The sequence below is a fragment of the Sabethes cyaneus genome, chromosome 2 (genome assembly GCF_943734655.1).
Source record: "Sabethes cyaneus chromosome 2, idSabCyanKW18_F2, whole genome shotgun sequence".
In the NCBI taxonomy this organism is placed as follows: domain Eukaryota; kingdom Metazoa; phylum Arthropoda; class Insecta; order Diptera; family Culicidae; genus Sabethes; species Sabethes cyaneus.
In genome coordinates this window covers 149,564,688-149,583,234 of record NC_071354.1, presented here as the reverse complement: position 1 = coordinate 149,583,234, position 18,547 = coordinate 149,564,688, and the positions used below count along the sequence as shown (strand labels likewise).

The following is an 18,547-nucleotide window of genomic DNA, read 5'->3' as shown; positions in this document are numbered from 1 at the left end:
TTACGCACGCGAAAAGGTGGATTTATTAACGTTACGTAATATATAAATGGCCCAAGTCGATCAAATCGATTTTGGCTTTCTCTACCCACTCTACCAAATTAACCATGTTTTTGAAATAAAAAATGCATTTTCGCGCCTACTTGGCATCACTGTATACATTTCTAAAAACTCCAACGGTTTCTTCATGTGTGTCGTTTCGTAGTAGTGAAAAAATACTAAATAATGGATTATTTCTTTATTAAATAAATTAAATTTTGTGCTGGTTTGCAAGGATTCGAATACACTAACGATAGCTCCTGGATATGTGCCGAGGAGACAGATAGTTTACGCTATGGATGGGAAACAAATAGTCGCGCGTACTGCGCGTTTAAATGGATTGATTGTTGGCCGAGCTCCGGCGGGTTGTCTCAACCAAATAAATTCAACAATCGAGGCGTTATTAGAGACAGCGATTTCTCGCGAGGGACTTCTTGATTCACTATTTTTATTGTACGAGGAATGCAGTAAGGATGCCCTAAAAAAGAAGGATAAAAGCGTTGCTGAATTTGTAAACAAATGTAAGTGCGATGGCTTCTGATAAACTGCCGAACATAATATGATGGTGGTGTTTGATGACGAAATTAATTTTGTTCATTTCTTTTCATGTTCAGATCGACCAATAATTAAACAAACCCGCTCAATGCGAGTTAACATCAATGATTTCGACGTAAAATGTCTTATCGGAAAAGGATATTTCGGAGAAGTACACGTAAGAAATTTAAAGAATGTGTTTTGAGTAGTATTTGCCTGTATTTAAATATGCTGAATTTTTTAGCTTGTATACGAACGTAATCAAAGAAATGGTGAAGTATACGCAATGAAAAAAATGTGCAAGGCAATGGTTACCAGCACTCAAATTCGAGAAGAACGCGACATCATGGCGTGCAGAACATCTGAATGGATCACTTCTCTACAATATGCATTTCAGGTTAGTATCGATTTGCGGTAATTCTATATGCCACCATGTTTAATGTTTCACTATCAACAGCAGTTTACCTAACAGGATTGTTTTTTATTTCTATTCTGCAGGATCAAGAATGTTTGTACCTTGTGATGGAGTACCTTCCTGGAGGGGATTTGCTGGGCCTGATGATTCGTACTGGAATATTTGATGAGGAGTTAGCTCAGTTTTATTTGGCAGAATTGACTGAAGCGCTCAACTCATTACATACACTAGGATACGTTCACCGGGACATTAAACCGGAAAATATTTTGCTGGATCGATTCGGTCATATCAAATTGGCTGATTTTGGTAATGCAATCGCGATAAACAAGGACGGTAGTGTGACGAGCATAACACCAGTCGGAACGCCAGATTATGTTGCGCCGGAGCTTTTGCAAACTTTGTCAACGACGAGCCGATCACCAAACAGTAACCACGATGTTACGTGTGATTTTTGGTCAATGGGCATCATAGGTTACGAGTTTGTTACAGAAACTACTCCATTTCACGATGAGAATGTGAACGAAACCTATTCGAAAATAGTCGCTCATTGTGAAGGAAGATTTACCAGAAAGCTCGAGTACCCAGCGCATGTATCGATTTCGTCACACTACAGGGACTTGATCGATAGACTTGTGACGAAAGCCTCTAATCGAATGGGATACGCAGAAATTAGAAAGCATCCATTCTTCAGCGATATTAAATGGGACAAATTAAGATATCAAATTCCACCTATAATTCCAACAGTCAGCAGTGACGATGACACATCTAATTTCGAAGATGTTGACAAATCAATCAAGCGAAATGGGTTTGTTAATAAGCCTACATATCCTATTTCTAAAGTAAATGATTTCAGCGGACAAAATTTGCCTTTTCTTGGCTATAGTTATGTTTACGAGGAACCAGACATAGCTGGAAGATATCGCGATACGGATGAGCATATGGCAACGGCACGATTATCACAAAAAATTAAGGAACAAGATCAGTTAATTAAGGAACATAACGAAGAAATACATCAGCTGCAACGCGGCATTTTGGAGAGGGACCGTAAAATTGCCTCCATGAATGCACAGAGTAAAGTATTTGGAGACACAAAAACGGAAATGGAAAATCTTCAGGAGTTGTTAAAAATTAAAACTGCGGAGCTCGCGGCATCCAAAACTGAGATTAAGACACTGAGAAATAGATTCAAAATCGAGGAAGAACAACGCCTCAAGAATGAGGCCACTTTGTCAGACATGCTAAGGCAGACTTACAAAAAATGGGAAAAGACTAAGCAGTCATCAGACCAAGTGTACGAAAAGCAAATCGCAGAACGACGCACAGAATACAACAGCTTAAATGAGAAGTTTCAGCAGTTAACGAACGAGCTGCGCTCTAAAGTAGAGCAGTGTTCTGAACTAGAATCAATGATTAAAACTTACAAAGACTTGCTGCAAAAGTATAAAGATAAACTGTCAGTGGAGAAGGAAGAGTACGACCAAAGCCACGATCAGTTGGTGGCAAACTACGAGGCGAAAATTAATGACTTAAAACAGAAGTGGAAGGCAGAAAAAGATTTACGAGGAAAGCAAGAAGAGGATATTCGAGATCTTCGGTACAGATTGCAACAACATGAGCATGATGTCAAGAACAACGAGCACTCACACCAGAAGTTTGTTGATAATCTCAAACGGCGGATGACCATTCAGCTCGAAGAAGCCAAACAAGTGTCGGACAAAATAAGCGAAGAAATGCAGCAGAAGTGCAACAATTTAAGGAAAGAAATCAATAAATTGCAAGAGCAGAGTGTTTCCTGCAGCACTAGCAGCAGTAACAGAAGCTCTGTGTATAGCGTCAATGAGCAAGAGTTTAAAAGTGCCAACTCCAGCTTGCAGGATTTGCACACTCAAGTTGAAGAACAACTGCGAAAAGATTTGGTAAAGGCAAGGTAAGTTTAGTTGGTTGATGTTTTATTTTTTTGATTTATGTAAGAAAAACCGGAATGGGTCTCGTTTCTAATTCTTCCATATATACAAAAACAAGCATTTATGGCTACTGCCAAAAGTTCTGGATAACCAGAATAATGTTGGACCGGCCAGAATTAAAAAAAAATGTTGGAAAGCTATTTTTGTTATAAAAATAAAAATAAATAAAAAAATAAAAGGTTTGTGGCATATGTGCCAAATAGGTCTTGCCTCATCCGCAGTACGTTTTTAGATTTTGAGCACAGTGTGTTGGACGTATGTTTTTGAACGTATGGGAATGCGGGACTAAAATCAAAACTGCTAGTTGTAGACATTTTATTAAACAGGGGTTACATTGCGGTTTTCGTTTCGAGTGATTTCGCCCACAAATGGGCGAAACGAACCAAAATCATTCGAAACGAGAATCACAATGTCACCCCAGGTACAAGATAAAACTAGTTTGTGGTCACAGCTGCTATTTCATATATCTCTCCTCGCCATGTTTAGTTATGTTTATGCTATGTGTTTATCTTCCGAAGTACAATAGGTATGCTCAGGGATGGCACGATCACTTTGACTCAATTCACATTCATTTGACAGTACAGTGTCAGCCAAGCAAAATTGGACAAAGTTATGTATGAAACATTTGTAGAATTTGTTATTATCTACAATTTTGCTGATTAAAGTTTTGCTGTATCTTTTGTAGTTACCGCGCTACAATGCTAGTAACTCATTAACGACTAAATGAACGTTCACTTACTCACTAAAAAGGTACTAACATTGTAGCACCATAAATACAAAAGATACAGCAATACTTTATTCAGAAAAGTTGTAGTTAATAACTGGTTCTTCAATCATCCCATACATAACATTTTCAAATTTTGCATGACTGTGACGGTACTGTCAAATGAATGTGAATTGAGTCAAAATGATTGGCCCATCCCTGGGTATGCTATCATATGTAGACGATTTTGTCAACATGAGATCTGCAGATCATTTGATCCGTGATTCCGTGGTAAATCAGCTCGGGCCGAGTCGCAAAATTTAAAAAGATGAGTTAATGACAGCAAACGATCAAGAACTTCCTGAGATACATTTTACTGTAATCATACTACATAAATGTTGCAAATAGTCAGAGTTATGAGATGATTTTGTACGATTGATAGCAAAAAAATATACAGAGCAGCAAACTTTGAACGCTATTTACTTTACCAGCCGAGAGACTGGGTGGCTCTTGCCTGCATTAATAATTCATCTCCATTGTGCTCGGTCCCGGGCTACTCGTCGCCAATTCGTTGCGCGTCTCGTTCTCGTCCACAAAGCCCGTTCCCAGCTCGTTAGTCGCTCCACCGCTCTGGTAGAATTGGGCTTTGCCGCCACGGATCCCCTACACCTACGCCCTTGCGACAGATCTCCTGTAGTGCCACGATACCAAGCTTTCGGGGTTCTAACTGATCGAGCAGCGCTCTGTCGCCACCAACGAAGTTTAGCGATCTGCAGCGCCAGGTACCAAGTCTCCATTCCATGTCTTTATTTCGTTGCCTTTGGCCATGCCGAATGTTCCGAGTAGAATTTTCTTGACTCTTTTTATTGTTCTGTTTTAGATAGGTAGCCGTATTAGGGCTTATGCTACCGAGTCTCGCGATGGCTCGTGATACTGTGCCTCCTTTTCTGATGGTATTCGACCTTAGTTTCCACGGGGGTTGATTACCCGATTTTCGCTAAGGTTGCTCGTATTCCGGTTGGTATCACGTGGAGGTAGGGATAGGAGTTGCTGGATAAGAGGTTAAGGACCACTATAGGGTCTGTTTTGCGCATTAACCAGCTAATTACCAACCAAATTTGAATGATTGCCGTGTAATCGCACATTGCGATAATACAGCTACCCCCAGGAAGGGGAGAGATGTCGAATGTATGTATATTATATGGAATGGGTTTCAGAATACTTCCTTGAGGTACACTAGCAGGCATGTTGAATATTGGCTTCAGAGATACTTTGAATGCTCTGTCCGACAGATAGCTTAAAGCACTATTGTTATCGTCTTAGATACTAACCCATTTTGTTGGATTATGCTGGTAACTTCGATTGAGTTAATGAGTGGTTGACCTTCCCTGGTGGAACCCAAAGTGTTCCTCCATGAAGGCACTATTCTCATCAGTGAACGCGAGCTCGCTTTTGCATTTACTTCACAAATAGCTTAGACTTCACAACCTCGGTAACTCTCTCAGCGACAGAGTACTCATGTGGGATGATTGTGTTGGTCATGGATCAGAATGGTTTTCAATGAGGTGGAATCTCTTAGAGCTTTTATTGAAATTCCTTGTTTTTCAGCTCTTGAATTCGCTCCTAGATTACCCTAGAGAAATGGTTTGTTCTGGTCTGTTTTTGCCGGTTACCAGTTCGCTGGTATTGGCGTTAGTATATATTGCGCAAAAAGTTGATTAATGGATTGATAACGCGTACTGTCAGTGCCTCACGTACTCACGACAGGTACAAAAAAGATCTTCAGCATGTTATCCAGCAACTCCTCGTGGTACCAGCCGGCAAACAAACATTCTAAGAGGAGATCGGGTGACCAATTCCGGTGAAAACTAAATTCGTATGCCGACAAAGAAAGAGGCACTCATGCTTCCGCTAAGCTTGGGCAAAAGGAATAGCCTTGCCAGTCGTGAGCGCCTGTTTCCAGGTTAGGGGCGGCTCATGACGGTGATCCCATTGTGCGGTAGATCGCCGTTTCCTTACCAGGTACGCGACTGTATCCCTGATTAGGGGTATTTTAATTTAAATATACTGATAAAATTGATTTTGAGGGGGTCGTCATAAATGACGCCTGATATCTCAAAAACTGTGATACCTAGAATAATGATAGATTCAGAAAAATGGATTCAGCAAATATTTTTGCAATAAGATTATCTACAACTTTTCCCCCTACGATAAAACTGAACCTTGTCGTGGTGTAGGGCTTTTTAACTACATAATCAGTAAATGAACAGCGGTCACGTTTACTTCTGAATGTGGGTATATATCAAAATACTTTTGTGATTTCAAGTGGGACTCGGGGTAAAAATTTACCAAATGTAATTGTTGCGTTGTTCAGAAAGTGCTTTTATTCCGTTTAAGAATAAGGACCGGTCTAAGCGGGATACCAGATCCGATTGGATGCCGAAGGACCACTCTGTAATGATTACGGGTAATAGCACTTCTTAGGTAGCAGATGGGAAAATTAGGTCAATTCGTTTCGCGTGTTCGAGTTTCGGCTAGGCGGTGCTGCTAGATAGAGTAGGATTTTTGCACTGGCCCCGTGGCTGTCCTGAGCTCTGATGGCCGCCCGCGGGCTCTGTCGATGGGAAGGGATCGAGTCTTAAAGAGACGTTTAAGCCCAGAGCTTTACAGCACTTTGGTCTCGAGGGTTGGAAGGCGTGCGAGTCTCTATATTTTGAAGCTTCTGTCGACTACCGCGAACGTCCAGCTTGTGCTGCGCTCAATTTACTTTGGTTCGTGGGAATGCACTGTGAATGCTAAGGGGATGAAAGATTAAATTTGCCCTGATAAGTTGATAACCATTAATGCTCCGAAATTTGTCTTACCTATTGGTTCATTTGTGGTTGTTTGTGTTGGAAAACTGAAAGCGGGCGCGCGGTTGAAGACCGGTGTCAGGCGGGGCTAACGAATCCTCCACTTCTTCACTATACCACATATTGCAACTCGAGTGGTACAAAAAGTCCAAAGCACATTTACAAATTCGATCTATTATTTTTCTTCTCATCATCATCATCGTCATCATCATCATTATATTTAAAATATGACATTCCGGCCTTTGGCAGAGAGATCTTAGAGTCAGTTCGTGGAGTCCGCGCAGAGCCGAAACGCCTCCGCCTGCGGGTATAGGCGTGACGGCTATGCTTGGGGCTCAACCTGTGTTTTAGTGGGCGACAGTCTTGTCAGGTAGAACTGATGTTTGAGGTCTCCCTGACACTTTGTTGACATCACAAAAGGGCACAGCGCAGAGTTTTATACGCTATTAAGCGACCAGTTGGATAACCCGAAAAAAAGGAAAAAAAAGGAAAAAAAGATTATCTACAACTTTTCCGAAGAAACCATAGCTCTATATCAGAACGAAAAAGTTTGATTTTGTTGTGGTTGAGTTCCGAACTAAAACTAATTATCAATCGTTGCGATAAATTGCAAAAGTTTGAGTTAAAGCTAATAAATACGTCTAAAACAAAGTTCATGCTGGTCAGCGGAACCGAGGCCGACCGACGCCGCTTCGGTAGTAGTTTGACGATCGACGGCGATGAGTTTAAGGTAGTTGACGAATGACGAATTAGTCTACCTCAGTTCACTGGTAACGGCGGACAATGACAAGGCCGTGAGATTCAGAGGCGTATTATCAGCGGAAAACGTGCTTACTATGAGCTTCACAAGCAAATTCCGGCGAGCAGACTACGCATAGCATAGCATAGCATAGTTTGACCGCCCGTGAGTTACCCACGATTGGTCTAGTTCAGCGGAGATTGCACAAAGAACCATCAGAATGATGCTTGGGAGTAGCAGATCATTCTCAGTGTGCATTTTCTGGTGATCTAATTCTTTGTGATGCTCAATAGCAAAGCTGGCCACGCCCATGCAGGTCAATTTGGGAGGGAAGGGAATGTTAGTCCGACTTTTGCTGCTTCTAGAGACAGAGGAATCCTCTGCATCATCCACAAGTGTCACAGAAGGAGTTGTTGTTAGTAGAAAGGGTCTGGATCCACCGAGGTAGGTGATTCGACCACTGTCATTCGTGCTCGCGTACAATTTAAGGACGTTTTTGGTTACGTAGCCATTGCGAAACAGATAGTGGAGATCCGACATACCGATATAAGAAAAAACTATGAGAAATCAGTTTACCGCACCGAAAGTTATGTAGGGTACGGGAGGGTATTTCCAGCACGCTACTACATTCGGCATACATTACCTTTTTTACTGCGTTTTCCCAAATAAAAACTTTGCCGCTATATAACAATACTGAAACGAATATAGCACTCATAAGCTTCAATGTGTTATAACTATTTTCATAAAATTGTAAGTAATTTGCTAAATTTTGTTCAATAAACATCAAAACCACTGTTTTTCCACTGGCACGTAATCAGGCTGAAAAAACCAGCAGCAATCGCTTACGCGTATCCGCTCTTGATGATGATTTGGAAAACACACAATTATGATCACGTTTACTTATTCTGGCAATTAAACAGCTGTGAATATGATGTCACAGAACAATTCTACTTCTTTTCATCACGGAAGAACACAAAAACTTCCCTCTGATATGAAAATATAAATCAATTTTCTGATATGAAAAATTCAATCAATTTCAGCATATGATACTTTTTTACACTACTACCAAGATATGATGCAGTTGCCCCTGAAATTCTTCTATTTAGTATTCGAGTGACAACCACTTGCTTCTGGTGCTAACGTATATGCACGATTCAATGAGGCACTAGCGCCAGCAGCATGCTGTTGTCACTGCTAAACTAGTTATTTTCAATGAGCCGGGCAATACCGACACGTTATCCATCGGTCTCTCTTTTGATTTGTTTTTAAAAAGCATCTTTTAAGGCTATTTCGGCCGGTCGGATTTAAAAAACACAGACACCACTATAGAAAATGGGCCCAGTTTAGCCGCAGCGACTTCATCATTTCTCGCGACTATAACTCAAATTCAGTAGCGTTTCATTAAGACCAAAATACACGCCGATATTCAGTAAATATTATTCTATCAACTGGTATAAAAATCTTGTCTCGAATGAATATAGTTTCAACGTAATTCCTGAATATTGCTTAGGCTACCGCTTAATGGGCTGAAAATACCCTCCCGTACCCTACTAGCAACATATTCGATTCGTTCGAAAATGCGCGCGGTCAGTTATTAAATACCGATAGACATTTGTTGTTATGCACGAAAGCTGTCCAGAGACAAACGTGTCTATTTGAATCGTTTGTTTGAGAAACCCCACAAGTCCACTCGACACTATTGTTGGAAAACAACAAAAAACTGATTTTATCAAAATTTTGAACCAATCCTTATATTTTTAGTATGAGGTTCTATGATAGTTTCTAAAATACATTATGTAGACTTATCTTTTGTTCAAAATAATGATTCTAGCTAAAATTACAAAGCTTTAAAGTTGATGGATATTTGGGGTTTCTCAAACAAACGAGAAATTGACAGTGCACTTAAGTAGTTTTAGGCCGTTTTTATTCAAACTTGTGATCTTTCCATATTCACAGTGTGTAATTTGCTGCCATATATCACTGGGGATGTTAATTTAGTACGTACCGCCAAGAAGAAGAAGAAGGGAGGGGCGCTATATATTATTTATTAAAAATTTTTGAAGTAGAATAATACAGGTTTTAGAAAAAGTTTTGTACTTTTTTAGACGAAATTTTTATCATGGTTTGCATTTACCTATTAAAAAATAAAAGGTAAATGGAATAACAGCGGTTTTTGAATTGCATAAATGGACCAGAGTAACATGAATTCACAACGAATAGAATACCTATACTTTGCTACTTTGCTAGTAGTAATCAAAGATATTATAACCAGAAAATAAACATTTTAAATCTTGGATTACAACCGTATGATTATGGAGCAAAATCTAAAAATAAGGGTCTGTTCTCAAATTACGCTATACCAAAATGGAACGGAGATACGTGAACAGCACCTTAAATACTTCGAACGGATAAACTACTGCTTTTACAGTTACTCGGGAGTTCTCGACGGATTACTCACATTAGGAGAAGCAACGAATTAACAAAAAAGATAAATAGAAGATTAAACCTTTTATTTATATGTTGTGCTATTATTAACATTGTATAGTAAATGGTGGGTTACAACTTTTGTGAGAAACGCATGGATAGTTTAGTCTGTCGATTTTCGGAACGAGATTGCTACTTTTAATAACTTTTACCTTGTATTCTGTAGTCCGCCGAACACTATGCTTCTTTTTTGACTGTGCCAAACTCGTAATTTTTCGAATCCGAAAACATTTTTATACTACTGCATTGTGTTGCGAATACTGCTTACAACATTGGACGTAAATATTGAATGATAATTTTGTAGCTATCGCAGCGCCGCCATAGGTGATTATCGGAAACATGGATATTTGGGGTTTCTCAAACTAACGAATATTTGCAACCCCAATTAAAAGGGGTTCGTGGAACTAACTTTGTCTGGAATTTTAAGGGAAGGTGTAGATATGCTCAAGGATTCGAAAACGGTTAAAAAGTCAATTTTCATAAAAATGGCGTTTGTGGGGTTTCTCAAACAAACGATTCATTTGGTCAATTCATTAAAAACGTCTGCGCGAAAAACCTTTTGGCATCCTTTGATCATAGAACTTGCTTGAAAACTCTGACTATTTTATAAAAGCTATCGAGCTTTTGATATTTGATGGCACTTGTGCGCATTCCGGGGATATAAGAGTCGCCTTCCAGCGTTAGGATCCTTCCATGTAATAATCAATTTCGCTGTACCAACTTTAACCCACGTGATGATTTGTTTGTTTTGAATTGAGAAGTGCCATATTTGCTTCAGATCTTAAGGATTCAGGTTGGCAATCCACTCCATCATCCAGCCTTCCACATTTATGATATCAATAATAATACTGTTAATAATATGATATTAAGATGAAATGTGGTATATATTGGTAAAATTAGAACAATCTCACCAGCAGTCCTTCGTATGGAATAGAGTAGCGTCCTTTGAGGTTGCATAAGTGCTTCTAATAGTTAATTTAATTTTTCATTCCATGTGCAGTATTAAAACTCGTTTTGGCCAAAGTTTTTACTATATAGCAGGAGATGCTTCATAAGCTAAAACGAAAAAAATAATTAAAATAACTTATTAGGCGTACCTATTAGCTAGGCCATGTGGCTCCGCCGTCTGCCCAAAACCGCGGTTTTGAGATCAGGCATCCGGGACCAACCCAGCATCGCACCTCCTAGCTTGGCTACTCAATGGAGCATTACCAGGTATGGCCACATGGAGGCGCTAGGTAGGGGCTTGGGATGGCTAGAGCTATATTGGACGCTTCTCATTTGCCTTGCCCATTTCATACCCTGTACACGCACTATTGCTAACTATGCTCAAATGAATTCAAAATGGTGTTCTAAATCAATCGTCGTCGGAAAAATGCAACGAGCGAGACACGAAAGTAAACGATGCTAAATTACCATACGAAACGATTCTCAGTATGTAAGTACCGGTTGTATGAGACTAATCTGAATATTCGGAAATTTTCTTGTAAAGCTAGTAAAATTAAGAAAATTTAGATCAAAAATACACGTTTTTTATAAACAAAATATAATGGTAATGGTACTACATAATGAACCATAATTTGAAAATTTATATCGAGAAATATTATGCACATGCGAGATTTACGGTGGGTCAAAAACCTCGTGACAAACTTAAATTTATTATACCTGAAATAAAAAATCAGGCACAATGAAGCGTGCCAATATAGTACCTAAGTTGATAAGCATTTCCTCTTATCAACACGAGTATGCAGAGATATAGCACCCTGCACGCGTAAATGCGGTCGAGCAGACTAAACCCCCGTACAAAGTGTAACTTGTACAAGACGTTCATTAGACCGGTTGTTTGCTACGGGTATGAAACATGGACAATGCTCGAGGAGCACCTGCGAGTGCTCGGAGTTTTCGAAAAACGAGTGCCAAAAACGATCTTCAGCGGCGTACCGAAGAACGGAGTATGTGGCGAAGGATTAACCAGGAACTCGCATAGCTCAATGGCAACCCTAGTATTCAAAGGTGACTAAAGCTTGACGGATACGATGGCCGTGGCATATTGCAAGAATCCCGTACAACTACCCTGCAAAGAATCAAGAATCAGAGGATTGGGGAAGATGAACAAGCTCTGGATCCGTCTACTTTGGACGAGGTTAAAAAAGCAGCTAGAGAGCTGATAAAGAGCAAAGTAAAGGACGCTATCTCCGTCGAAATTTTGAGGGTAGGAAGCAAAAGGCTGTATTGTGCTATTTATCAGGTTATACTAATGATATAGACTGAGGATGAGCTACTGAGAGGTCTGACATGCTCTATTTACCAATGAGGTAATTAACTCGAATGCTGTAATTATCGGGGCATAACTTTACTCAATTCTGCATACAACATTCTCTCCTGCATCTTGTTTCATAGATTGAGGCCGTTGCAGGAAATTATTGTTAGCGCATACCAGTGCGATTTTTGACTTTTGAGACTGTGCTTGAACATGGTTTTCCAGTGAAACGGATTAAGCTGACACGTGTTACACTTGATGGTTCAAAATCAAGCGTCAGCATAGCGGGTGAGATATCGGACTCGTTTGTGACGTCAGATGGTTTGAGGCAAAGTAACGGGATATCGATTTTGCTATTCAACAATGCACTGGAAGGGGCAGACGTGCAGAGAAGTGGTACCATCATCACGAAATCTCACATGCTCCTTGGGTTTGAACTGCGGTGGAAATAGATGGAGATACTCTAGAAGTGGTCGAGGAAATCGTTTACCTTGGTACTTTTAGTGGTATATGATAACGATGTGAGCCTTGAATAAAAAGGCGGATAGCGGCTGCCATCAGGGCCTTCTACGGATTACTTAGCCAGCAGATGTCCCGTTCTATAGCCTGCAGATCCGCACGAAACTCGGTCTATATAAGACACTATTTTTCCGATGGCACTCTACGATCACGCAGCGTGGACGTTAAAAAAGAGCAACCGACTTGGTTCATTTTATTTTATTCGACTGTTCCTGCATTTCGCAATAAAATGTATGATTGTTAGCTTCAAAATGAGTTATTTTGATAGGTCGCTTGATTTTTCTGATTTTCCGACATCGTAGATTTAACTTGAAGCAATTGTCAGCTGTATTAGTTTTCCACTACTATTGCGTATAACATTGAGAGTTCATAAAAATAGCGGTAATTCGCGATATCTAACGATTTAAAGTAACAACCTCAGCTTATTTCATGCTTGTACCTTCATGGCTATCCAATTTTGTGTTTTAATATAAATTGCAGCAACTAAACTTTTGAAGAAATTAAAAAAAAAATTTTAATACAAAAGAGGAGCTATTTAGGATCAGACCATTTTTTCGTATTTCTATCCCAATGTGCGGTATTTTACTGAGAAACTAAACAAATGATTAGATTTATTTGTCAAATAAATGTTCAATCAAATCAATTAAACTTGTGATAGAATTCACGCTACAGCCGCAGTGATAATAAACGTGAGTAAATAGTACCAGCTGAAAATGGAATGAATCTGGATTAGGTGCGAATCAAAACAAATTCACTGGAAATAATACACGTAAACCGGGTTGCTCACAGCGAGAAATGAACAAAAACAAATTTAGCAGAACCCATACAATTAACCTTGGGTATTGTAAAGCACATCACCCGCGCTCGCTGCATTATTGCCACGCTAGGAATCAAAGCTAGTCAAGTAATCTAGTATAGCAGCCAAATGTTTCAAGTTTAATCGTTTTATAGTTTATTATCTACAAAAGTAATATATTTTTTAGGAGTCTCGGTTGAGAAAAACTTTTAGAGCCAGTGGATAATTACGTTAGCTCTGTTAATATTCTGTATACTAACAGCCAGCTGTGATTGTGAAGTTTGCCGAAAAAAGGTTAATATTTTTGGAACGGTGTAATGAAAGCTTTGATTTGAGTGTGTTGTAACTATCAAAATAATTCTACATAAACTCAAACATTTATTGCTCTATCAGCAATTTAGGTCATTGTATGGCTCAGTGATCGATTTTTGTCATTTTTACATTGGCAGCGTGTGCGTATGCAAGTATTAATTGATCGTAATACCGATCGAACAGCAGTGTTGTATACACAGCAAAAAAGCAGAATGAATGAAAATGAGCTCGTGCAGTTTTCATATCGCTTCTGCTTACGCTACGTGTAGTGAGTTGTTGTTTTTCGGTTTTATTTTACTCCTACTGTGTTTTATAATCGTTTTCAAATCAGCCGGTGTTTTTTTATTCAACCAAAAAAAGAGAGACCCAGATACGGCGAATAAACTTCCCTTGTCAAAATTGCATTATTCAATTGAAAACAAAAATTGAAAGTGATCATTGTTAGCAGTTGATATGAGTAACAAGTCGACAATTATCTTTCACATTTCAGAGAAAGCGAAGATCTGCAACGTAAGCGGGCCGATGGTTTGGAGGAGGCTGTTTCACGCCTGGAGAAAATTATCGATCAGTTCAAGACAGCTTCTAGTAGCGCGGCAGTTGCTGGACCGAGTAACGTAACATTGACGTCCACATCGTTATTGGAGAGGCAAAATGAACGGCTAGAAGATAGACTGAATGCCGTTAGAGAGCAGTCAATTTTGGATAAGCAATCAGCTAGGACCGCCAATCTTTCGCTGTGGAAGTTAGAAAAAGAGCTAGACCGTGCTAAGTTGGATAATTCTATTCTTGGTCGAAAGGTCGAACAAGCTGATGAAAGAGCTAACAAAATTCGAAAGGAAAAAGACGAGGCCGAGTTTAAAGTTAGACAAGCGGAAGAAACTGTTGCCAATAAGCTGAAATATATTGATGAATTAAAAGAAGATATTCGTGTGTTGAAAGACGATTTGAAAAAGGACAAAAACGCCAGAGACTTCGTTGAAAGAGGACGGCTGGCCGAGAAAGCTGATTTGATTGCGGCAACTACAAAGTTGCAGAGCTTGGAGGAGAAATTAGACGAAGCCAGACAAAAACTAGAACAGGCTAATGATAGAGTTAGAATGATCACTTCGGAAAATTCCAAGCTTCTACGCGAGCTAAATGAATGCCAGGAAGATCTCGCTGGCGCTGAAGCAGCCAAAAAAGAACTTGAACAAGAGCTGACAAAGGTTACAAAGAATTACAATACACTCAAAACGGCATGCAGCATTACTGATACACAATGCACACAAATGGAAATCTTGCTTGAAAAGGAACAGAAGAAAAATGAGGAGTGCCAGAAAAAGATTGACGATTTAAGAAAAGATATGACTTCCAAGGATGCTGAAGTTACAAAGCTTCGTCAGGAATTGCACCAAGAGAAAACTGCAAAAATCTTGCACGAATCAAGGATAAATCAGCTGCAATCTGAGTACGATAAGCTCCTGCAAAAGTTTGAAGAACTGCAGAATCAAATGCTTGATCAACAGAAAGAGCTTATAGACAAAACGACGAGTTTGTTCGAAGTACAAGAACGTATCGAAATGCTAAACTTGGATACTGCGAATCTACAAAAAGTAGTTTCGAACTACGAACGTGAGCAAATGCTTTTAAAAGAGGAGAACTCTAAAATACTTACGGATTTATTCATGGCAAAAGAGTACATAACGGAGCGAAACAATGAAATTAAAGACTATAAAAATCAACTTAATCAGCTTAACAATGAGCTAGATCACGTTAAAACAGTACTAGCTGAACAAAAAACGTTTTACTCGGAACGAAACATCAAATCGGAAGCAACTCTCGACCAGTACAAAAAACTGATTGATTTCCTACAATCTCGAGTAGATGAAAATGCGCATAAGAAAAAGAAAACATTTGCAGATATGATATTCGGCACCAGTGGTCATGATAAGAAAGAGAACGTTCCACCCTCTAATCCTATAATGGTTGAAAACACGACCAGCTACAAAAAGCTTCAGGAAGAACTGCAGAAGGAACGTCAGCGAACCAGTCAACTCAAAGAGCAATTACTGCGCACGAAAACGGATATGATTGCTATGCAAGGTTCGCTAAGAAAAGCTCGTAAGGATGAGGAAAACCAGCAACAGTTGGACGCGGAGAATTCTAAGAAGGATTCTTTGCCTTATAGAACACCCTCGAAGGTAACATCGAAATCGCCTTTGAAGACCGTGGAGAAGAAAGCTGTCAGCGTTGCCAAACGGCATTCCGCGCGTGGAACAAAAGCGCATACTTTTGACATGACGTTGGAAACTCCATCCTCGAAAAACCCTGTCCAATTGTGTAACGTTTGTGATCGACACATTTTGGCTGGACATCCTTACTGGAAATGCACAGTTTGTTCGACGAATGTGCACCGGAAATGTCGCTCGGGTGCTACTGACAACTGCCGTGGCGATGGTGATTTAGATTCATTAGCTAACGAACTGGTACAAGAGGGTGCCGCTAGCAGCGATACCGACTCTTTACAAGACAGAATCAGCTTTATGGGCACGGACTCGGGCCCTGCCAGCAGCGCAGACGAGAAGACTGATGACGATGATGACAAGTATGTGGGTGATTTACTGTTCAAGACAAGGCCTTTGGAACCAATGCTGTCTATCAACGACGTGTATGATGTGACTGAAAATGTTGTGTTGTTAGGTAAGCTTGATTGCGGCTAATTGACCATGTTTTCTCATAACGCGGCGTATAATTTTCTTCTCTGTTTTAGGTTGCGATAGTGGTCTATATTCCTACAACGTGGAGACATGCGAAACAGTTCAAATCAAAGGGATAATGAATATAAAATCGTTTGCTATATCGCAGCAAATCCCGAAGGCCATTATTATTGGCAATGATGGTGAATATCTATATCAGTGTGACGTCCGCCATCTTCAAAACCGTGCTCAAGCCTCCTCTTGTCTGTCTCCGAAGCTGGAGACCTTTGTCCTGGATTTGTCAATCGCAAACCGTACTCATAGTGAACGGTGGCATCTGGTTCGCATCATGGATGATATCTCCCACCAGCTATCGGATGCTGTGGCCATCGCAGCGACATCATCGCGGATAGTGATACTGAAGTTCGATGTTAACCTTAGCAGATTTAAGCCGGTTCGTGGTTTGGATACGGTATTACCGGTGTCGTCGGTGTTGTTCACTAAACATACCGCTATCGTAAGCTCTGACAAATTTTTCGAAATTGACCTCAGAACGTACGGGGCTGAAGAATTTTTGGACATGTCAGATGCAACGCTAAGAGATATTCGCACCTGCACGCCGATGGCCGCTTTCAAAATAAACAGTCAAGAGTTCCTGCTGTGTTTCAAAGAAGTTGGCATATTTGTCGATGAATTTGGTTGTCGATCAAGACCGGACAACATGAACTGGCTGCAGGACCCAGTCGACTTCAAATACCGAGAATCTTGCCTATTCGTTGCTCATTCTGATTGTGTTCAGGTGATATATGTGAGCAAATCGTACACAAAAGAATTAGAACGTAAAGAAACATCCGATGAACGGAGGGCCTTCGTCAATCTCAACTCGCCACGGCTGCTGCAGTTCCTGGATTTTGCGCGTAACAGTATTTATGTCGCTTGCGAGTGTGGCCCAGATCGGGAAAAGGAAGTTATTAAACTAGACGGTTATAAAGCATTGCAAACGACGACACCAGGAATTGGCAGTTCTATGGAAACTCTGTCCAGTTTGGCAAGTTTTCCTGCAACTGTTGCTCAAAGTAACGAAACAATATCGACGCTTGGACACGCGGTGTAAGTTTTTATACGTTAGTGAGTGACCATTCGAAATGAATGATTGTTTTTCAAGTGCGTGACTAGAAGTATGTTTTCTCAATAAAGATTTTACTTCATAAATAGGTTTAATAAAGCAGAAGTACGATTAGTCCATGTGTTTTCTTTTTCTGTCTAATTAATCTTGTTTTTATGATTTGCTGTTCGTTTTTTTTTTGAGTGTGATTACAAATTTCATTACGATAATGTACGAGTCGAGTCCATTGCTGTGAGATGGTTTCCTAGATAGAAGGATAATATTTTCTAAAAATATCTAAAAGAATACTCTTTCAAACTCTCTAACATTGTTTTCGAAAATGTGTTTGTTTTGTTGAAAAATTGTTGATTTAATCGGAAGCGTACGACTTTTTCCCGAAACCCGTTTTCACGAAAACAGTTTTCCCGAGAAATATTCTCCCGAATGTACTAGTTCCTCGAATATACTAAATTCCCGTAAAGCAGTTTCCCCGAAAGCACTAGTTATTCGTAATACAGTTTGTGGAAGCTACAAGTTGTCCGAAAACTGGTTTCTCGAATGTTTTGTTTATCGTAGTCCAAGATTCAATTTGTTGTATTATCATCTTCTTCCTGTGCGACTAAATTTTTAGCATCGGTATTTAATTTCTGTCGTTCTGTAACCAAAAACAAAGGCCGCTTTGCTGAACTTTTGGTGTCTCAGAATAAAACTTTTACAGCTGATCTTTCCATTTGTAGCAGGACCTGCGGAATCGATTTGAAGACCATTGATAGAAATTAATTCGAAAATTTCTAATATACCTAACGTTTCCTGGATGATTCAGGGTTAGACGACCGCAGGCTGCGAGTGTTTTTCGGCGCCCCACCGCCCCGGTGTATAGCGTTCTATAGTAGCTGAATAAACGATTGGTCATTTTAATAAGACTACATGGTCGGGGTTCTGCCAAAACGAACCGAGCGCCAATTTTCCAAAAATTGAGTTATTTACACCATTGCAATGCGTTGTATAATGACACATTCCAGCGTTACGGGACTCTATTAGCAATCATTTTTATTGTGTATATAGGCTCTTGTCTAACCAAATTTTTGGCAAATAGCTTGTAAAATTGGTGATTAAAGGGGACTTTACTTTCCAATTCTATGTCAGGGATTTG

The 18,547-nt window shown here is 39.8% G+C and overlaps 1 protein-coding gene across 1 annotated transcript; it reads left to right on the top strand.

Annotated features, from left to right (window-relative positions):
- Positions 1-331: 331 nt before the first annotated feature.
- Positions 332-17,498, top strand: LOC128734155 (citron Rho-interacting kinase). Its single transcript, XM_053828196.1, has 6 exons — positions 332-557; positions 651-748; positions 815-967; positions 1,069-2,912; positions 14,105-16,293; positions 16,364-17,498. The coding sequence occupies exons 1-6, from the start codon at positions 332-334 to the stop codon at positions 17,401-17,403; spliced, it is 5,550 nt and encodes a 1,849-aa protein (XP_053684171.1). The 3' UTR covers positions 17,404-17,498.
- The last annotated feature ends 1,049 nt before the right edge of the window (positions 17,499-18,547 follow it).